Source organism: Scyliorhinus canicula, chromosome 6 (assembly GCF_902713615.1).
Source record: "Scyliorhinus canicula chromosome 6, sScyCan1.1, whole genome shotgun sequence".
In the NCBI taxonomy this organism is placed as follows: Eukaryota; Metazoa; Chordata; class Chondrichthyes; order Carcharhiniformes; family Scyliorhinidae; genus Scyliorhinus; species Scyliorhinus canicula.
In genome coordinates, this window is record NC_052151.1 from 59423144 (window position 1) to 59441162 (window position 18019).

At 48.6% G+C, this 18019-nt stretch overlaps 1 protein-coding gene across 2 annotated transcripts in view; it reads left to right on the forward strand.

The window, feature by feature from the left end:
• Positions 1 to 18019, forward strand: part of orc3 (origin recognition complex, subunit 3) — a 122239-nt gene that overhangs the window by 1312 nt on the left and 102908 nt on the right. For both annotated transcript variants that reach the window (XM_038799332.1, XM_038799333.1), the window contains exon 2: positions 2652 to 2706. In XM_038799332.1, the coding sequence (XP_038655260.1) occupies positions 2652 to 2706 (55 nt within the window). The remainder of the gene's footprint in view (positions 1 to 2651; positions 2707 to 18019) is intronic.

Here is an 18019-nt window from a genome sequence, read left to right on the forward strand (position 1 = left end):
CTCAATCTCGCTGATACCCAAGAAAGACAAAGACCCAACAGAATGTGGGTCCTAAAGACCCATTTCACTGCTAAATGTGGACGCAAAAATACTGGCCAAGATCCAGGAGACTGGAGGACTGCATACCAGAGGTGGTAGGAGAAAACCAAATGAGCTGAGTCAAGGGCGAGGGACTGTCATTTAAACAGGCCCAACATAAATTCCGCTAGCTGAGGATCCAAAACGCCCATGACTGGACACGGATCCACAAATGGAATCTAACGCTGGTGGAGGAAGATAAAAAGGACCTGCAGAGGTGGGATACACTCCATTCTGCCTGGCGGGGAGGGTGCAGACGATCAAGATGAACGTTCTGCCCAGGTTCCTCTTCCTGTTCAGATCCATACCGATCTACACTGACAACAGACTGACAACACTAGAGGAACTGACAGAGAAGTTGCAGCTGACGGAGGCAAAACAAGCTAAGATACATGTAGGTCAAAAACATCTTACATAGAGAAACAAAGACATAGCCACGACCACCGTGACAATTGCTGTTAAGAGGACCTGCTGGATGCGAACATCTTGGGGAGGGGGAACTGCGGTGAGCTGTATGGGCGACTACTGGGACTGGCATGCACACCACTGGACGAGACAAGTGAAAAGTGGGAGGAAGATCTAGGGTATGAAATATGGTTGGGACTCTGGAGCAAAGCACTGCACAGGGTCAACTCCACTCCCACACAAACAAGGCTAAGCCTAATGCAGCTGAAGGTGGTGCACTGAACCCACTGACAAGAACCTGAATGAGCAGGTTCTTCCCGGAGGTGGAGGTCAAATGGGAATGGTGCCAAGGAGACCTGGCCAACCATGCCCACATGGTCTGGTGTTGCCCCACACTAATCGGGTACTGGAGAGTCAATGTCCAAAGTTGTGGGGATGAAGGTGGAGCCGGTCCCGAGAGTGGCAGTATTCAAGGTATCAGAACAGCCAGATGTATTCATGGGGAGGAGCGTCGATGCCCTTGCCTTTGCCTCTCCAATCGTGCGCTAGAGAGAGAGAGGGAGAAGCAAGAGAAAGAGAGAGAGAGGAGAGAGATGGATGTTAAACATTGGCGAAGGAGAGAAAAATTAGAGTCAAAGAGAAAGCTGGCTAGAAACAAACACAGATAGAGTCCCTCCAAATATTTATAAAGAAAGGTTACACAATGAGCATTGGTCCTATAGAAAGTGAGCCTGGGGAGTTACAAATAAGGAGATGGCAGATGAATTGAGCAGGTATTTTGCATCGGTCTTCACTATAGAGGGTAGGTAAAATCCCAGAAATAGCTGTAAATCAGGAAATGGAGGGCAGGGAGCAACTCATAATTACAATCACCAGGAACATGGCACTTAGCAAATCATTGGAACTGCAGTTTCACAAGTCCTTGAAATCTAATGAATTGCATCCTAGTGTCTTAAAAGAAGTGGCTCATGAGATAGTTGATGCTCTGGTTCTAATTTTCCAAAATTCACTAGATTTGTTTGGAAAAGAACAAACAGAACTCCTTTATTCAAAAAGGGAGAGACACAGCAGGAAACCACAGGCTAGTTAGCTTAACATTTGTCATTAATTATTAAAGCCCTTTTAACAGGGCACTTGCATACATTCAAAGCAATCAGGAAGAGTCAGCATGGTTTTGTGAACGGGAAATCATGTTTAACCGATTTATTGTAGTTCTTTGAAGGAGTAACATGCTGTGGGTAGAGGGGAACCGGTGGATGTACAGTACTTTGATTTCCAAAAGACATTTGAAAAAGTGCCTCATCGAAGGCTTTTGCAGAAATTAAAAGCCCGTGGTGTGGGGGTAACATTGGCACGGATTGAAAATTGGATAGCCTACAGGAAACAGTAGGCATAAATAGGTCATTTTCTGGTTGGCAGAATTCAATCAGTGGCGTACCACGGGGATCAGTGCTAGGTGCTGAGCTCTTTACAATTCATATAGATGATTTGGATGAAGGGGCTGATGATATGGTTACTAAATTTGCTGATAACACATAGATAGATAGGAAAGTAAGTTGTGAAGAGGGCATAGGAGGTTGCAAAAGAATATAGGTAGGTTAGGTGAGTGGACATATTTTTATCTAAATGGTGAGAGATTGCAGAGCTCTCAGATGCAAAGGGATTTGGATGTCCTAGTGCATGAATCACAAGTGGCTAGTCTGCAGGTGCTGCAAGTAATTAGGGAAGCTAATTGTGAGGGAATTGAATACAGGAGTGCGGAGGTTATGCCTCAGTTATACACAGCTGAGAACACATCTGAGTTATTGTATACAGTATTGGTCTCCTTATTTATGGAAGGAAGGATGTGAATGCATTGGAAGCAGTTCCAAGAAAGTTCAGTAGGTTAATATCTGGAATGGGTGAGCTGTCCTCTGAGAAATGGTTGGACAGGTTCGACTTGTATCTGCTGGAGTTTAAAGGAGGAAGAGGCAACTTGATTGAAACATACAAGGTCCTGAGGAGAGTGGAAATGTTAGCTCTGTTCTCGCCCCACAGATGCTGTCAGGCCTGATGATAGTTTCCAGCATTTTCTGTTTTTGTTTCTGATCCCAGCGCCCGCAGTAATTTGCTTTTATACTGTGTGTCTGCAAATGGTTTGATTTTTTTCTCTCCTTTTACCCATACAGGGTTGTTTTGTTTTCAAGTCGAAAGACTCCAGAAAGAGGCAGAGACCTGTCACAGGTTCGTACACACTGTTTAATTCGACAGATTTGTGTGCAGTTCATGTGTACAGCATCGGGTAAATGAGTACTGTGTTTTATAACAAGGTGCGCTGATACGTTCAGTGACATTCCATATTTTGTTTCTATCACTTATTTGTTTCTGTTGTTGTCCACAAACTTTGTCCTCCCCACCCCACCCACAAACAGTTACCCTTCCACAATAATATGCAATAAATGCTCATTTTAATAAAATAAATTATTCACGAAGACCCCGCCTTCTCAACCTTGCCCCTCGCCTGAGGTGGGGTGATCCTCAGATTAAACCACCACCGGTCAGCTCTCCCCCTCAAACGGGAAAACAGCCTGTGGTCATCTGAGACTGTGGTGAATTTACCTAAACACGTTTGAAGTGAGTTCTGGGAGATGTAGTGCTGATTTTTCCTGACTCGCTGCTAGTCCAAACTAACTCGGATAACAAATTAGAGGTGGGAACTTAACAGCTGGGCAATAGGAATTGTGCGCATGAGGCTGTAGGGATGATTTCTTTCCAGATGCGCGCCCCCTCCAGTAGCGCAGTTGCCAGGACTTTGACTACTTGCAGTCTCCAGATTCTAAGTCTGGGATTTCAGGACCAGGCAAATGTGGTGAGTTGAGGGTCTCTGGGGAAGTGAAGCCCAAGGCGGGTTGGGAGTTGAGGGGTGGCAGTGTTGGATTGGGGGAGGGGGGGTGGGGGGCACTGACAACGAGGACCCGAATAGGGGAGGGTGCTTGATGTAAGGAGACACACGTTCCCTCCTCCACTCTACCTCTTCCCACTTACAGGGCAATTGATTGTAAAATTATAAATCCCACTCTATATTGTTATTCAGAACAATTAATTTTGCCCATTGTAGATGTAGTTGCCCATTGTGCCCATGTGCACAAGGAAAAGAAAGAAGTAGTTGAATTTGTAAAATACCTTTCATGTTCCAAAATTCTGTAACAGTCACATTGTTGCAAATAACAGCAGAGCTAAATTAGACGACCATAACCTTTGCACTGAGTAGCCGTTAACTCAGAAGATCCTTTTTATCTTTCACTGGGCGTGTGGGTTAAAACTGGAAGCAAAACCAATAATAGCAGTAATTTAAAATTATATTCTGTAAAAAGTGAAAATATGTCCCCTCCCCCTCAAGTCTGCCCGAACTATTTGAAGACATCCTGCATCCAGGCTTTGCCTGAAATTGTTTGGAAGCTAAGCTATGCGGGTCGAGGTGGGCATCCTCTTACCGGAAATGGTTTTTTCCACAGGAGGAAGAAGTTTGTGAAGTGTTTGGGGGGGAATGAAGATTAAGAAATTGAAGCAAGGAAATGTACAATTTATTTGAAGTCTTTCATATTGTAGAACTGCCACCATTTAAAATTGTCTGCCCTTGGGGAGACGGACTGTCTGCTACTCCCTTCCTTTGTAGATTGCAACGGGTCCACACAATTATAGGTGTGAGATTCCACAAGAATGAGGGTTGAGTTTTGTCCAGTAATTACTATTGGATTTTTCCAAAACTGTAGCCAACTTGCGAATCATGTGACCTGTAGCAGTGATGTTTTTCGGTCCAGCAAAGTCCTTTTTTAAATAAGCAGAATTTAAGATTTGATTTACACAGTTTATGATCAAAGTGCAAGCAGTTACTCTCTTTTCATTACTAACAGTATTGCAACTTTGCCCAGCTGCCCATTTTGAAACATGGTTTAATCTTACACTTTAAGATAGTCTGATTTATAGCTGCTCTTCTATGGTTTTGGCGAATATGATCACTCTCTTGCCTGAATCTGCATTGTTGATTCTGCCTCCTCATCCTTTTCTGCCTCTTTCTTTGCTCCTTTTCTCCATTTTCACTCTCCTTTTGATCCCACTGTCTCTCCCCTCTTGAATGCGAGTGAGCATGATACCATGTGATATGGAAAGCATCTGCCAATGAATGCAGACTGTATTTAGGGTGAGGGTTGTGGAGGAAATAGGGCCCTCCGTGGCTACCTTTCCATCTTCTTTCCCAATCATTCAAGCTTTCTGTCACCTTTATTAAACCCCACCCATTCATCTTTCCACTGCCTGTTGCCCTCCCTATCACATACTCATCTCTGTCCCTACCGCTTCCTCTTTGAATAATACAATCCCTCACCCCATCTTAATCTACCCCCCCCCTCTATAATAACCCTCACGTGACCCGCAGAGTTAACCTGATTGATCTCCTCGTGAAGCTTGTGGAATACAAGCTTCCCTGCTGATAGGTGGAGTCCCATCAGCTGGGGCTCCTAGAATCAACCCTTAAAAGCCAGCCCAGTTGTAAATAAACCTCCTTTTAGGTTCACCTTCTCGGGTGTGCTGATCTTTCATACTGGTGATGAGGAGAAACTAAAGCTGTGATTCTGGACGTCCAGACTGCACTGGACTTCCTCAAGGAAGCAAGGTCTTTGAGAGATTTTTAAAATGATGCTTTTGGGAGGCCTTTGATGCAGGCGTGGAGAATTGGGCCCAGTTGTGGGAGACGGCAAAAGCCCACCAACGACTCTACTTTCTCAGAAGACTAAGGAAATTTGGCATGTCAGCTACGACTCTCACCAACTTCTACAGATGCACCATAGAAAGCATTCTTTCTGGTTGTACCACAGCTTGGTATGGAGCCTGCTCTGCCCAAGACCGCAAGAAACTACAAAAGGTCGTGACTGTAGCCCAGTCCATCACGCAAACCTGCCTCCCATCCTTGGCTCGATCCATAATTCCCGCTGCTTCGGAAAGGCAGCCAGCATAATTAAGGACCACACGCACCCTGGACATACTCTCTTCCATCTTCTTCCGTCAGGAAAAAGACACCAAAGTTTGAGGTCACGTACGAACCGACTCGAGAACAGCTTCTTCCCTGCTGCCATCAGACTTTTGAATGGACCTACCTCGTATTAAGTTGATCTTTTCTCTACACCTTGCTATAACTGTAACATTATATTCTGCAGTCTCTCCTTCCTTATGTACGGTATGCATTGTTTGTGCAGCATGCAAGAAACAATACTTTTCACTGTATACTAATACATGTGACAATAATAAATCAAATCAAATTAAAAAATGGTAATACCCCTGACCACTTGTGGAGTCCCAACTTTAATTGTGATTAAAAGCCTTACCAGCAGCCCCAGATTTGGAGCTTTAATGAACTCGGAGAGCTTGTCACACTCTATTATGACCTTAAACCATCAGTAATCATGCAGAGGTACCAGTACAACACGGCCGGGTGAACCCTGGGGAAATCAGTCGCAGGTCCAGGAGGAAGACTCTCAATGGTGCTGTACGTGCGGTCACACATACCATGGCAGCTGGGCGCGTCATTATCGACAGCGAATGCGTTACCCTGGTTGGTGACACAAGTACCCCAAGCCAGGGCTCTATATATTGCCCAGCCCAGACTTGCCTGCAACTAAATTGCATCAAAGCACCAAAGGTAGCCCCAATAAAGATCACCACCCAAGTAACTGGCCACCCCTTGGATATGGAAATAGATACATGGGCTGCTCGCTCGGTCATTGCACAGCAGACGTTCTGGAAAATTCATTTTGGGATCCAACACCTGAGCCTCAAGGACACTAAGCCATGGCTGGCAATATATACCGGCGTACCATTAATGATTCTTGGGACAACAATGACCCCAATTACCCACGGACAACAATCTGTTTGAATGCCACTGGTCGTGGTGCAGGGGCCTGGACCCTGTCTTCTGGGCTGTGACTGGTTCCCGAGGCTTCACCTAGATTGATAACAGAACTTTATAATGGGTACAGGCAGATTGAATGAGGTCGTGGGAAAATACCCAGAAGTCTTCCAGGACAGCCATGGGAAGATAAAGGGCCATAGCTAAAATTGACCCGGATGCCCAACCCTAGTATTTCATGGCCTGCCCAATCCCATATGACCTGCTGTCAAAGGTGGAAGACAAGCTGGACGGGCTGGAGAACTGGGGGATTATTTGCCCAGTCCAATTGGCAGAATGAACAGCACCAGCAGTCCCGGTCCTGAAGCTAGACAAGACCGTCCGTATTTGTGGCAACCATAAAGTGATGGTCAACAAGGCCTCCCGCTTGGGCAGGTACCCCATGCCACGCGTGGAAGATCTTTTCCCCAGGGTAGAGGGGTCAATTACTAGGGGGCATAGTTTTAAGGTGCGAGGGGCAAGGTTTAGAGGAGATGTACGAGGCAAGTTTTTTTACACAGTGAGTAGTGGGTGCCTGGAACCCGCTGCCAGAGGAGGTGGTGGAAGCAGGGACAATAGTGACATTTAAGGGGCATCTTGACAAATACATGAATAGGGTGGGAATAGAGGGATACGGATCCAGGAAGTGTAGAAGATTTTAGTTTAGACGGGCAGCATGGGCTTGGAGGACCGAAGGGTCTGTTCCTGTGCTGTACTTTTCTTTCTTCTTTGTTCTTTATATGCAAAGTTGGCTGTGGGCCATTATTTTACGAAGCTGCATGCATACCTCCAGCTGGAGTTGGACACAGTGTCCAGAAAATATGTAACCCTTAACACCCACAGGCGATTGTATCAGTACACCAGGCTCCCATTTGGGGCATTGTCCGCATGTGCAAATTTCCATTGAGTTCTGGAAGGCATTTTTCAAGGGCTTCCCAGGGTGGCTGTCTACTTGGATGATGTGTTGACTATAGGAGACTCCGCGAAGGAACACCCAGCCAACCTAGAAGTCCTCTGTCGATTCTCAGAAGTAGATACCTGCCTGAAAAGAGGAAAGTGTGTCTTCCACGCAAGATAAGTCATATACCTGACAAAGATGGGTTTCACCTGGTAGCAGAGAGAGTCTGAGCCATCAATCGAGCTCCAGCGCCAGAAAATGCGACCATTCCTCGGGCTTGTTAACTACTACGGAAAATTTATACCAAACCCAGCATCCATACTTGTGCCTCTACATGAGCTCTTAAAGATGCACCATAAATGGCATGGAAGGTGTCACAAGAAGGCATTTGCCAAAGTAAAGTGCCAGTTCTGTCCTCCACGCTACTGATGCACGTGAAAACCCATCAAAACTGCTATTACTTGCTGCGATGCCTCCCCATATGGCATTGGGCAGTGCTGTCCCATCAGTAGGACAATGGAACAGAGCAGCCGATACGCTACTCATCACGAACCTTGGCTGACGCAGAGCGCTGTTATGTTCAAAATTAAAAGGAAGTACAGTCCATGACCTTTGCGGTTAAAAGTTTTCACCAATACCTTTTACACCTTTTGTCCTCTCTGGGGACTGCCATTAACACTCTTTCCCCTTGGTTTCTGTGGCTATTAGCACCCGGATTCCCTGGGTTTCTGTGGCTATGACTCATCTTTCATTCTCACTCCACAGTGTAAATATTTCCCACTTTCTCTGACTTTAGCTTTGACAAAGGGTCATCTGGACTCAAAACATTAGCTCTTTACTCTCCCTACAGATGCTGCCAGATCTGCTGAGATTTTCCAGCATTTTCTTTTTGGTTTCAGTATCCGCAGCAATTTGCTTTTTTTCACCAATACATCTTTGGATGTCGTTTCACAATAATCACGGACCACAAGCCTTTTATTTGGCCTTTTCAAAGAAGTTAAAGTGATACCGCCAATAGTTCAGCCAGGATCCAGCTATGGGCATTACTGTTGGCAGCATATGAATATACTTCTGAGGAACACCTGGCACATAGTGCACGGGATGCCCTTAGCCGAATCCCACTGCCTACAGGGGGCGCACGTATAGGCTGATGTTGTAGCAGACGACCCCCCCCCCAAAAGGGGAACTTCCAGAAGAACTGTTAACATTTGCAACTAAACAACAGGAGCTTAGCGTAGAGGACGGCATTCTCCTGTGGAGAGCCTGCATGGTAGTCCCGAGGCAAGGCCAAAAAACTATTTTTTTTTAATAAATGGTTTTTATTGAATTTTCATATTTTATATCCAACAAATTATTAGAAAAAAAACACGCAAAAATTAACATGTATATTTACAGGTAAGCATCTTCATAATAACAACCGTGGCCGCCCCCTTTAGCTGGCATACATATTTTACATTCCCCAATATGGCCGAGGCACATGTTTATAGGCATTTATTTACAGTTTGGTTTTGGGCCTTGGCTTGCCATCAAACCCCCATAACGAACCCGTAGCCCCCCCCCCCCGGCTACCTTCCCCCGATTCCCGTCCATTTTCCCCTGATTCTTGGACACCCGACTATTCTTTCTCTTGTTCGTTGGCCACAAACAGGTCCCGGAACAATTGCATGAATGGCTCCCACATTCTGTGGAAGCCGTCGTCCGACCCTCGGATGGCGAATTTGAATTTCTCCATTTGGAGAGATTCCGAGAGGTCGGACAGCCAGTCTGCAGCTCTGGGCGGTGCTGCTGACCGCCAGCCAAACAGGATTCTACGGCGGGCGATCAGGGAGGCAAAGGCAAGGGCGTCCGCCCTCCTCCCCAGGAATTGATCTGGCTGGTCTGAAACCCCGAAGACCGCCACTATATGGCTCCACCCTCACCCCCACCACTTTGGATATAGCCTCGAAGAAGGCTGTCCAGTACTCCACAAGTCTGGGGCAAGACCAGAACATGAGGGCGTGGTTGGCCGGGCCTTTTTGGCACCGTTCACATCTGTCTTCCACCTCCGGGAAGAACCTACTCATACGGTTTCTTGTTAAGTGGGCTCTATGTACCACTTTTAGTTGCGTCAGGCTGAGCCTTGCGCACGTGGAGGTGGAGTTGACCCTATGCAGTGCTTCGCTCCAGAGTCCCCACCCTATCTCAATCCCCAGGTCGTCCTCCCATTTCATTCTTGTTGCGTCCAGTACGGTGTCCTCCCTTTCTACCAGTCGGTCATACATGTCGCTACAGTTCCCTTTCTCTAGGATACTTGCGTCCAGTAGGTCTTCCAGTAGTGTCTGTCGTGGCGGTTGTTGGGTACGTCCTTGTCTCCTTTCGTAAGAAGTTTTTGAGCTGCAGGTACCGTAGCTCGTTCGCCCCGGCTAGCCGAAATTTCTCTGTCAGTTCGTCCAGTGTTGCGATCCTGTCGTCCGTGTATAGGTCCATGACTGTCAGTGTCCCCCCGTCCTGTCTCCACCTTTTGAAGGTGGCGTCAGTCAGTGCTGGTGTGAACCTATGGTTGTTGCAGATGGGAGCCTTGTCCGACATTTTGGTCAGGCCAAATTGCTGCCACAGTTGGTTCCAGGATTGGAGGGTGGCTGTCACCACTGGGCTGCTGGAGTGTTTTTTGGGTGGGGATGGGAGTGCTGCCGTGGCGAGGGCCCGGAGGGAGTTCCCCATGCAGGAGGCCTCCTCCGCACGCACCCACTCAGCTTCTGGCTCCTGGATCCATCCCCTTACTCGCTCGGCTGTTGCTGCCCAGTGGTAGAATTGTAGATTCGGGAGGGCTAGCCCCCCCCTGGATTTTTTTTTTTGTAGGACCTTCTTTGGGATCCTAGCATTTTTACCCCCCCCCCATACGAACGCCATGATAAGTTTGTCCAGCACTTTGAAAAAGGCCTTGGGGATGTAGATCGGAATGGACCTAAACAGGAAGAGGAACCTGGGCAGTACGTTCATTTTGATCGTCTGGACTCTCCCTGCGAGGGAGAGTGGGAGCGTGTTCCATCTTTGCAGGTCCTTTTTTACTTCCTCCGTCAGGCTGGTGAGGTTCCATTTGTGGATCCCTTTCCAGTCATGGGCTATTTGGATCCCCAGGTAGCGGAATTTGTGTCGGGCTTGTTTGAACGGCCTCCCCTTCAGATCCCCCTCCAATTTTTTGCTGCCCTGAGCACGATTGCTAGCGGTTCGATTGCTAGTGCGAACAGCAGCGGGGACAGTGGGCATCCTTGTCTGGTGCCCCTGTGCAGCTGGAAGTATTGGGAGTTGGTATTGTTGGTCCGTACACTCGCCATGGGAGCGTTGTATAGGAGCTTTACCCAAGTGGTGAACCCTGTTCCAAGCCCGAACCGCTCCAGTACCTCTATGAGGTATTTCCATTCGACTCTGTCGAAGGCCTTTTCTGCGTCCAGGGAGACGATCACCTCTTGTGTTCTCTCCCCGGAGGGATCATTATCACGTTCAGCAGGCGCCTGATGTTCGAGGTAAGCTGTCTACCTTTGACGAAGCCCGTCTGGTCCTCTGTGACCACCTCAGGTACACAGTCTTCCAGCCTTTTGGCTAGGATTGTGGCAGTATTTTGGCGTCTGCGTTCAGCAGTGATATGGGTCTGTATGACCCACATTCCGTTGGGTCTTTGTCTTTCTTAGGTATCAGCGAGATTGAGGTCTGCGCTAACGTGGGTGGCAGTGTGCCCCTAGCTAGCGAGTCTGTGAACATCTCCCGCAGGTGCGGGGCCAGCGCTGTCGTGAATTTTTTTGTAGAAGTCCGCCGGGAATCCGTCCGGTCCCGGCGCCTTCCCCGTCTGCATGGAGCTAATGCTGTCCATGATCTCTCCCAGTGCTAGTGGTGCTTCCAGGTCCTGTTTTCTGCCCTCTCCCAAGACTGGTATGTCCAGTCCATCAAGGAACCGGTTCATCCCAGCCTTCCCCGTTGGGGGCTCTGAGGTGTTTAGCTCTTGGTAGAAGGCCTTGAAGGTTTTGTTAATCCTCTCTGGTTCTGTTTCCAACGTGCCTCTGGTACCCCTGATTTGCGCAGTTTCTCTGGTGGCTGCCTGCTTTCTCAGCTGGTGTGCCAACAGGTGGCTGGCTTTGTCTCCGTGTTCGTACAGGGTCCCGCGCGCCTGGCGGAGTTGGTGCACTGCTTTCCTGGTGGAGAGCAGGTCAAAGTTCCTTTGTAGTTCTTTTCTCTCCGCCAGGAGCTCTACGGTTGGGCCTCGGAGTATTTACGGTCTACCTCCAGTATGGAGTTGACCAGCTTCTGCCTAGCCACCCTTTCCTCCCTATCTCTTTGCGCTTTGAAGGCAATGATTTCCCCTCTTAGTACGGCCTTAAGCGCTTCCCAGAACGTGGAGGGTGAGACCTCCCCGTTTTGGTTGTTCTCCGTGTACTCTGCTATGACCCGCGCTATCCTTTCGCTGAAGGCCTTGTCAGCTAGTAAGGCACCGTCCAACCTCCATGTGGGGCGCTGGGCCCTTCCCGTCTCTAGCCGCACGTCCATGTAGTGTGGAGCGTGGTCTGATATCACAATTGCGGAGTATTCCACTTTGTCTATCCCTGGAAGCACCGTTTTCCCCACCACAAAGAAGTCAATTCTGGTGTATACGTTGTGTACTGGGGAGAAGAAGGAGAATTCCTTCTCCCCCGGGTGGACGAACCTCCAGGGGTCCACAGCTCCCATCTGCTCCATAAAGTGACTGAGTTCCCTTGCCATGCTTGAGGTTTTCCCCGTTTTGGGGTTTGATCCAGAACATAGAACAGTACAGCACAGAACAGGCCCTTCGGCCTTCAATGTTGTGCCGAGCCATGATCACCCTACTCAAACCCACGTATCCACCCTATACCCGTAACCCAACCCCACTTTTATTAGGACACTACGGGCAATTTAGCATGGCCAATCCACCTAACCCGCACATCTTTGGACTGTGGGAGGAAACCGGAGCACCCGGAGGAAACCCACGCACACAGGGGGAGGACGTGCAGACTCCACACAGACAGTGACCCAGCCGGGAATCGAACCTGGGACCCTGGAGCTGTGAAGCATTTATGCTAACCACCATGCTACCCTGCTGCCCCTTCATCTGTCCGTCATTGGATCCTGTACACAGTTGAAGTCCCCCCCATGATTAGTCGATGTGTCGCTATGTCCGGGATTTCTGCCATGTTCTTTTTGATGAAACTCGTGTCGTCCCAGATGGGCGCGTACACGTTGACTAGAACTACCGGTGCCCCATCCAGGGCCCCGCTGACCATGACATACCGCCCCCCTGGGCCTGTAACCGTCTTTGTCGCCCTAAACATTGTCCTCTTGCCGATCAGGATCGCCACCCCCCTGGCCCTTGTCCCATAGCAGGAATGGCAGGTTTGTCCCACCCAGCCCTTTCTTACCCGCAGTTGGTCCTGCTCCCTCAGGTGCGTCTCTTGGAGGAAGACTATGTCGGCCCTCATGTTTCTGAGGTGGGTGAGGACTCTAGATCTCTTCACTGGGCCGTTAAGTCCCCTTACGTTCCAGGTGACTATCCTGGTGGGGGGCTTCTGCCCCCTCGTTCCTGTGGGATTAACCATATTTATCTGGTGGACGCGCCCCTGCCCTCCGGGGTTTCCCTTTATTAGGGGGCCGTCCAGGATGGCTGCTATCACTGCTCTCCCCATGCGGTCGGGTCTCTGCGCTCCGGGGTTTCCCCTTGTCCCGGTGGCACCCGCCATGGCTGTCCACTGTGTGTCCGCCACGCGGGTAGTCCCCTGCACTCTGGGGGCCCCCTTCGCCCACAGACCGTACTGGGTGGATGCTTGCAGCGGTTCCTTGTTTCGAGCCCTTGGTCTCTCCCTTTTCCCTCCTCCCCTGTATACCCCTCCTTTGCCCCTCTATCCCCTATTCCTGTCCCCGTTTGCTCTCCCGACTTTGATGGGTGATCCCCCCCTCCACTGTCTGGCGCCTTCCCCCCTGTTGGGGGTGCGCTGTGGCCCTGCTTTGTTGCGTGCCCCCGGCGCTAGCTTTCCTGCTAGTACGGTGGCTCCCCTCTCGGGGGTTGTTGTCTCGCTTCTCCTCTGCCTGGCCTCTACGGTTTTCTGCCCGCTCTTCCCCCATCCTACCCTGCACCCCTCTCGCCTGCTCTCCCTTCTCCAATACTCTCGTTCCCTCGTGCTGGGGCCTGGCCTCCCACCTGGAGCGGTCCCTTGGGCAGTGGGTTGTTTTTTGTTCTGGGTGTTCCTGCCGGGGGGGGGCTGGCTTTGCCTCGCCCCTCCCCACCCCCCCGTCGGCGTGTCGTTGCCCCTTGCCAGGGGCCCCTCGTTCTACCCCCCCTAGTATTTTTCCAGCCCGTGCTCCTCGACGAACCTATTCGCCTCAGCAGGGGCTGTAAAGAAATATTCCTTGTTTTGGTATGTGACCCAGAGTTTTGCTGGGTACAGCATACCAAAACGCACTCTGCTCCTGTAGAGAGCTGCTTTCGCTCTGTTGAACTCAGCCCGTCTCTTAGCTATGTCCGCTCCAAGATCCTCATAGATTCGGATGGCGTGCCCTTCCCATTTGCAGGCTCTATTTTCCTTGGCCCAGCGCAGGATTGTCTCCCTATCCCGGTACCAGTGCAGTTTGGCTATGACTGCTCTCGGTTGTTCCCCTGCCTTGGGCTTCGAGCGCAGCGACCGATGTGCTCTGTCCATTTCCGGTGGGATGGGGAAAGTGTTCCTCCCCACTAAGTTGCCCAGTATCGCAGCCACGTATGCTGTGGGGTTTCTACCCTCGGTCCCCTCTGGCAGGTCCACTATCCTAACATTTTGCCTTCTCGAGCTGTTTTCCTGGTCATCTGCCCTGCCCTTCAGGCTCCCCTGTGTTGCGCCCAGTCTCGCCACTTCCCTCTCCAGGGCCGTGCCCCGGTCGCTCATGTCGGTCGCTGCTTTCTCCAGCTCTTTAATGGTTGCCTCCTGGGCTTCCAGTTTCTCCCCTTGGGCATCCACTTTGCCAAAAAACTATTTTGCTGGACTTGCACAGTGGACATCCAGGTGTTTCCAAAATAAAGGTGTTTGCCAGGAGCTACGTGTGGTGGGCAGCGTTTGATGGTGTTATCGCGAGGTTGTGCAGCAGTGTGCGGCATGCCTGAAACATCCAAACCCCACGCCAGCAGCCTCGCTCCACCCATGGGACTGGCCACGCACTCCTGGGTGCGTTTGCACGCCGACTTGGCCAGGCCCTTCCTAGGGTGAATGTTTCTGATGTTGGTTGATGCCCACTCAAAGTGAATGAATGAATGCTGGATGCTTTCCACCACCTCATGAACCACCATATCGAAGCTACGCCAATCATTAACCATTCACAGTATTCCAGAGGTGCTTGTCACCAATTACCGCACCCCCTTCACAATCGTAGAACATAGAATGCCTACAGTGCAGAAGGAGGCCATTCAAGCCAGGGGACACAGTATATGTCTGGAATTTTGGGACTGCCGTCCGATGGATACCAGGGATCATAGTGGAGAAAACAGGACCAATCCAAGCATGTGGATCACTTCAAAGGCAGGATGCCTGCAACAGAGGTAACCCCACCAGACAAATCCATCCCTCATCTTACCATCTGTAAACCAGGTGGCACAACTCTCCAGGGCCCAGATGAAAAACTCTCCATCAGCTTTTGGTACAGAATCCTCAATACTTTCCGAATGGTCTGAGATAGATCTCCGACAGGACTCCTCTGACGGACGATGCAAAAATGACATTTCCCCAAGGTGTTAACCCCCCCCCCCCCCCCCCCCCAACCCATCCCCACAGCTGTTGGAAGCACAACCACAGGCAAAACAGCAAAGGAGGATCTCCCCTGCATCCAGTAACAGATGGACTGCAGAGGGGAGGGATGTAATAACTATCTCTAGACCTACGGGGATGACCTGATTGATCTCCTGTCAGGCTTATGGAATACGAGCTCCCCCCTGATGGGCAGGGGCCTATCAGGTGGGGCTATTAGAACCAAGCCATAAGAGCCGGCCTAGATTGGGACCGGTAGTCCCGGTTGGGACCTGTGGTCTGTTGCGCTCATTTCTTTAGGTTGGAAATAAACTTTCTTTTGGATTCACCTTCTCGGGTCTCCTGAACTTTTATACCCTCCACCTTAATCTCCCCCCCCACCCCATCTTATTCTTCCTCCCTACCCTTATTTACCTTCCCCCCTTTATCTTCTGCCCCTTCTTTATCTCCCCCCCCTTCTTTATCTTCCCCCCTTCTTTATCTTCCCCCCTCATCTTGATCTTCCCTTTGTTCCACTACCCTGAAGAACTCCTGCAGTGATGTCCGGGAACATGATTGACTTCTAGGAAGGTAGAAGGATGTATACCCAAAGATTTTCCGTATGGTGACACCCAAAGTGCAACTTCCAGGGTGCTTGCAAGTATGGCGTGAAGGCCGTAATCATCAATTCTCGCACCTGGGAGACAATCGTTGACGATGGGGAAATTATCATCTGTGACTGCAGCAGCGAGGCAACGTGCATCAACAACCAAGACAACAACACCTGATAACCACTTCACATGTGGCAGAAACTGCCTCAGACCATCAGCAAAAGTGCAATATACGGTGCTACCCCATCCCGATTGGACTTGATTTGCCATACATCATTATTGTACGTAGATGGAAAGATGCAAACGACAACTGGGATATTTTCTTGAGAACTCTGCGGTACCTTTTGCACCAGCATGTGGTGTTGCCATATGTTGCCATATGACTATGATTTAGTGGCCATTACTGAAACATGGTTAAAGGATGGTCACGACTGGGAGTTAAATATCCGAGGGTATCAAACTATTCGGAAGGACAGAGTGGATGGTAAGGGAGGTGGTGTTGCTCTGTTATTTAAGGATGACATCCGGGCAATAGTAAGGGATGACATCGGTGCTATGGAGGATAAGGTTGAATCCATTTGGGTGGAAATCAGGAATAGTAAGGCAAAAAAGTCACTGATAGGAGTAGTCTATCAGCCACCTATTTGAAGAATAAAGGGATTAAGGGTTATGGTGTTCGGGCCGGAAAGTGGAGCTGAGTCCACAAAAGATCAGCCATGATCTAATTGAATGGCGGAGCAGGCTCGAGGGGCCAGATGGCCTACTCCTGCTCCTAGTTCTTATGTTCTTATGTTATGTATTATCGACATTGCTTCTCCATGCACATTTCGTGAGTTGGTCAGAGGTGGTTGCTGCTTTCTCTGCATCTGCCAAGTCCTGCATCAAGCGACAAATTGCCTGTCACTGCGGACTCAAGTTGCAGAATTTACAAGCCACCCGAGGTGGCATCAGTTGTCTTGATGCTTATAGCCGGGGAGAAGAAGCTACAGGCATTGGAGAGACCATCCATACGCCCCATTTATTAAAATGTATTTATGTCAGATGCTTATAGTTTCAACTGAGAATGGTACGGTGATAATCATGGGGGAATTTTAATCTACATATAGACTTGGAAAATCAGATGGGCAAAGATAACTTGGATGAGGAGTTCATAGAATCTTTTTGAGATAGTTTCTTAGAACAGCATGTTCTGCAACCGACCAGAATACTAGGCATGGTATTGTGCAGTAAACCCATTGTGAAGGCACCCCTAGGTGGCAACGATCATATTATGATTGAATTTTCCATTCAGATTGAGGGAGAGAAGAGTTCGTCCAAGACTAGTATTTTAAACTTAAATAAGGGTAATTATGAAGCCATGAAAGTGGAGCTGACTGAAATGAACTGGCAAATGTGCTTAAGGGATAAATTAGGGGCAGACATTTAAAGGGATATTTCAGAATACACAGATTTGACATACTGTAATGAGAAAGAAAAATTCCAAGGGGCGGGCTCATCATCTGTGGTTAACTTAAAAAAGTTAAAGACAGTAAAAAAACTTAAAGAAAAAATATGTATTTGCACAAGGACAAGTGGCAGGTCCGAAGATTGGAAAAAATGTAAACAACAACAAAAACTGACAAAGAGATTGATGAGGAGGAAAAAATTAGAATAAGAGAGAAATATAGTTAGTAATATAATGATGGACAAAAGAGTTTCTATAGATATTTAAATAAGAAAAGTGTTCCTAAAGTGAGCGTTGGTCCAATAGAAAGTGCGTCTGGGGAATTGATGATGTCAGATCAATTAATTAGGTATTTTGCATCAGTGTTCTCTAGGATACAAGTGATGTCCCAGAAATAGCTGTAAATCGGGAAATGGCAGTGAAGGAGGAACTCAGAAAAATTACAGTCACCAGTCTGCGGGCTGACAAATCCCCTGGTCCGGATGGACTTCACCCTAAGGTCTTGAAAGAAGCGACTAGTGAGATGGTTGAGCATTGGTTTAATTTTCCAAAATTCCCTAGATTCCGGGATGGTTCCATTAGATGGCAAAGATAGCAAATGTAACTCCTTTATTCAAAAAGAGAGGGAGACGGAAAGCAGGAAACTACAGGCCAGTTAGCTTAATATAGAACAATATCTGTCATAGGGAAAATTTTAGAATCCATTATTAAAGATGTTAAAGCAGGATACTTGAAAAAAATTCATGACAATTGGGCAGAATCAACATGGTTTTGTGAAAGGAAAATAATGTTTAACCCCTAATGTATTGGAGTTCTTTGAAGGAGTCACAGGTGCTGTGGTAAAGGGGAACCGGTGAATGTACTGATTTGCAGAAGGCATTTGATAAGGTGTCACATCAAAGGTTATTGTAAAAAATAAAAGCTCACGGT